The 3,745-nt window shown below is 36.7% G+C and overlaps 1 protein-coding gene across 1 annotated transcript in view; it reads left to right on the forward strand.

The window, feature by feature from the left end:
- Positions 1-1,145: 1,145 nt before the first annotated feature.
- The window catches only part of GUCY1A2 (guanylate cyclase 1 soluble subunit alpha 2), a 124,054-nt gene continuing 121,454 nt past the window's right edge, over positions 1,146-3,745 (forward strand). Inside the window, exons 1-3 of the mRNA XM_014311752.2 lie at positions 1,146-1,160; positions 1,273-1,334; positions 1,817-1,938. Coding sequence (XP_014167227.1) covers positions 1,146-1,160; positions 1,273-1,334; positions 1,817-1,938 — 199 coding nt within the window. The remainder of the gene's footprint in view (positions 1,161-1,272; positions 1,335-1,816; positions 1,939-3,745) is intronic.

Consider the following 3,745-nt stretch of genomic DNA (forward strand, 5'->3'; position numbering starts at 1 on the left):
TTTTGCAGTTGTACAAACATAGTGTAGCCTCGTATACAGTTTTTTCTTCCTGCTGTCATCAGGACAAACTCTTGTCATCAAGCAAGAGTTTGAGCAAGGTGGGAAGCTCAGCTCTTGAACTGCTGAATCTGTAGGTCAGTAAGCAAAATTTGAGACTTTCAAAGGTGATTGTGGTTTTAGAATGAGATTCCTCTAATTAAGGGGTATTTTGACTATTACTTTCTAAAACAATTAGATGTCTATTCCAAAAGGCAGGAAAAGACCAAACATCTCTAAAGTTTCAGTGTGTGTTGTTGTGAGTCTGATCAAAATGTCCATGCGTGCTTTTGAGACAGAAGAAAAGCTTATAACTCTCATTTGTATATCTCTGTCTGAGTTCTGGCTCCAGGTCAAAATAGACAGATGAAGAGCCTTGGATTTGATACAAGCTAGTCACTTTTGAGGAATAAAATTTTGTCGTAAGTGACTTGGAAAATTCAAGAGATAAAATTACATGGATATCACATGTCCTTTATTTGCTAAAAGATCTCTCATGAATTCATTCAAAATAATAGTAGCCTCAGCAGCAGTAATAGTAAGAAAATAAACATTTATATACATAAGTATTTTGGTGAACACTGTAGTAGTGGTAATAATGCAAATAAAGGCAATTATATAGTTTGGTGAACCAGTAGTTTGGTAGTTTGGTGAACACCTATTAAAGTGAAATAGCATAGAAGTGCTTGAAGCATGTCATGATTTTCTTCTGATGAACTTGACTTTCTTGGTAATCTGAAAGATGACTGAAGAGTTATAGCTTGTAGGAAAATAAGCCGAAATAAATTGCATCTTTATAATATTCTTTATTAGAAAATGCTCTAGGGAGCATATAGAGTTTAAAAATTCAATGCCTTTTCCTGGTGATACTTTCATCACAAAATAATGGCATTTTCATGCAGACTATTTCAAATTAATTATTTTAAATTACTGAGATAGTTGGTGGGTGATAGTTTTTGAGAGCTGTTTTTGAGAGTGAAGTGGCTCCTTTGTTATGTGCAACTAGCCTTATAAGCAGTATTAATTATGCCACATTGTAAAATTCTTGCTATTTAAATGTGAAGTAAGATACAAGGAATGAATAATAATATTTAATATCTGTTGTTGCGATGGGCATATGGCAGGTAGAAGATAAAGAGGAGTAAAACTGAAGAAAAATAGTGCGTGAAAAGATCTGTTAATTGAACTGTGCTCCAATTCCCTAATCTCACCATTTTTTAAATTATTCTTCCATAGCCTCAGACCATTCGGCAGACTCTTCAAAAGACACTGCAGTATTTTGAGCATCAAGTTATTGGGTAAGTGTTAATGTGAGGTGGGAAAAGGTGTGTGGCTTTGCTCTGTGCTTTCCAATTCACAGCCTTCCTTGATAAGCTTTTAAATTTAATTTTTAACTTCTTCTCTCAAATTCTTAGAGATGCTTTGGAATAGGAATACATAACCTGGATGTAAATGGTAAACTGCTGTTCAATCCTGCTTCTGTACAATCCCATCAGATGATGACTGCTTAATGAACTGGAATGTTTCTTATAAAAAGAGAATAGCAACTCGTTTTCAGTCATAGAATATCAGGTTGGAAAGGGACCTCAAAACTCATCTAGTCCAACCTTTCTTGACAGAAGTATGGTCTAGACAAGATGGCTCAGCACTCTGTCCAGCTGAATCTTGAAATTGCCCATCATGGGGCAATTAATCCTTAATCCTTTGCCACCACTTCTGAAAGACATTTGTTGACTTTGCATTTGTATGAGGAGTTGCTGTAACTTTTTTTTTTCTGTAGTTACAGAGATGCAGAGAAGAATTTTCACAATATATCAAACAGATGCTCCTATACAGACTGCTCTGGCAATGAAGAAACTGAAGATGTCTCAGGAATTCTCCAGTGTACTGCTAATGTGCTTGGTATGTGTTTCTTTAAGGGAATTTGTTTCTTTTAGTTGCAAGGAAGGTTTACTGACCATCTTAATGCCAACAATGAAACAAGAAATTTTTGGTCCAACCACAGAAATTTAGAATATAGGCAGCAACTTACCAGTGCACTGTTACTACATTTGTTGCCTTTTCTACATACATTTTGAACTTTTAAGACAATCCAGACATGATTGTCAGTGGAGGCAATGAATGTGTATTGTGCAATACCCAGTGATTTGAGAAGTTTCAAAGGCTTTTGGCAAGTGGACTTGCTTCTGTGCAGGCCTTGGAATTATCTCTAGTGTATTCATAGGGGTTCTGCAGAACAACAGAGACTTTTGTAATCTGTGGGCCTGGTGGATAGAGGGCCTGAGAAACAGCAGCAGGGTGTACCTGAAACATGAAACATTCTGGAAACTTAGATTTTCTTCAGCAAGAGGCACAACACTGAAATCTGACTGTGTACGATAATTGAAGATAAGTTTTAACTTTCCATGTCAGGGGAATATGGTGAGGTGATAGTCTGCTCACGTTCTGGTCTTTACCATTGTATCCTGCTGACTTAAAATACTTTTGGAGGATATGCATTGTGTATCTGTCTTTCTTACTGCATACTGTTAAGCAGACTTGGTGTGCTCTGTGAAACAGCAAACATGATCTAGTTTAGGGATGACTGTGTTTCACTGACATTCAAAATGTTTTGTCTTTTTTTTTTTTTGCTATCCAGTGTCTTATTCTGTAAAATGCTAGCTGCTGTCAGGGATGCTCTGTGTGCTTTTAACTGCTGCTAGAAAGAGGTGGCATTTTGTATTTTGCATGTGTGGTCATGAAGAGAATTTAGAACAAATCAAATTCTAAATGTGTCCAATGTTATTTACCTTTTTTTAAATTCTAAAATATTTGCATGCTAGTTCTCTAAAACAAATGCTATGAGTGATAAGGCAGGACTCATGCAAAGCAGAGACTTTTCATGTTATCAGGTGCATATTAATATTATAAAAAGCCCAACTAGACATTCAGTGCTTGTTTCACCATGACACAAAATATGAGTTATACAAAATGGTTATGAATGATTTTTCACCTTCATAGTGCTTTTAAAGCAGTATGTCAGTCCCAATACCTCAGCATGGCTGAGTAATGTGCAACCTGTTTCTTCAGTGGTATCCTCAAAATGCATGTTTATTAGGGGGAGACTGGGACCAAAGTATAGGGATAACATCTAAGCATTACTATCCTGGGGAACTATTAAAGTGGGCTTTGTTGAAAATTAGGTTGCAGAGACTTTTTCTTGGACAAGTTTGCCTCTTAAAGAAAGAGTTCTTAGCAAAAAACCCCACTTCAGTATGAGCAAAACACTGCGATAATTTAAAAGCAATCCTTCTCCCTATTTGGGATCTGGAATAAGAACATAAGGGAATGAGCAGTAAACCCAGCTTCTTTATTTTAATTGTAGCTTCTATCATAAGGAAAAAATTGATGGAGGCTGTGTAATTCATTCTCACATACACAGTTATTTTTCTTGTTGAATAAGGACTGGTAACATCAGTCTGGGTGAAAGAGGGATGTAACCACTGGGGTGTGTACCTGGAGCAAGTGGCATTGCTGAGGCAGGAGGCAAGCATCAATCTGACTGTGATGAAGACTAGAGAAACTGTTGAACCAAATCTGGCTCTTAGTTCATTTATATGAGCAGTAAGAGACACTTGGTGTCTAGGACTGGAAGAAAATGTTTCCTTAAAGATGCTTAGAAGCATCTTCCTGCTCTCTGACCCTAGATACTGCCAACATGATTCACCTC

This window comes from Geospiza fortis, unplaced genomic scaffold, assembly GCF_000277835.1.
Source record: "Geospiza fortis unplaced genomic scaffold, GeoFor_1.0 scaffold16, whole genome shotgun sequence".
Classification (NCBI taxonomy): Eukaryota; Metazoa; Chordata; class Aves; order Passeriformes; family Thraupidae; genus Geospiza; species Geospiza fortis.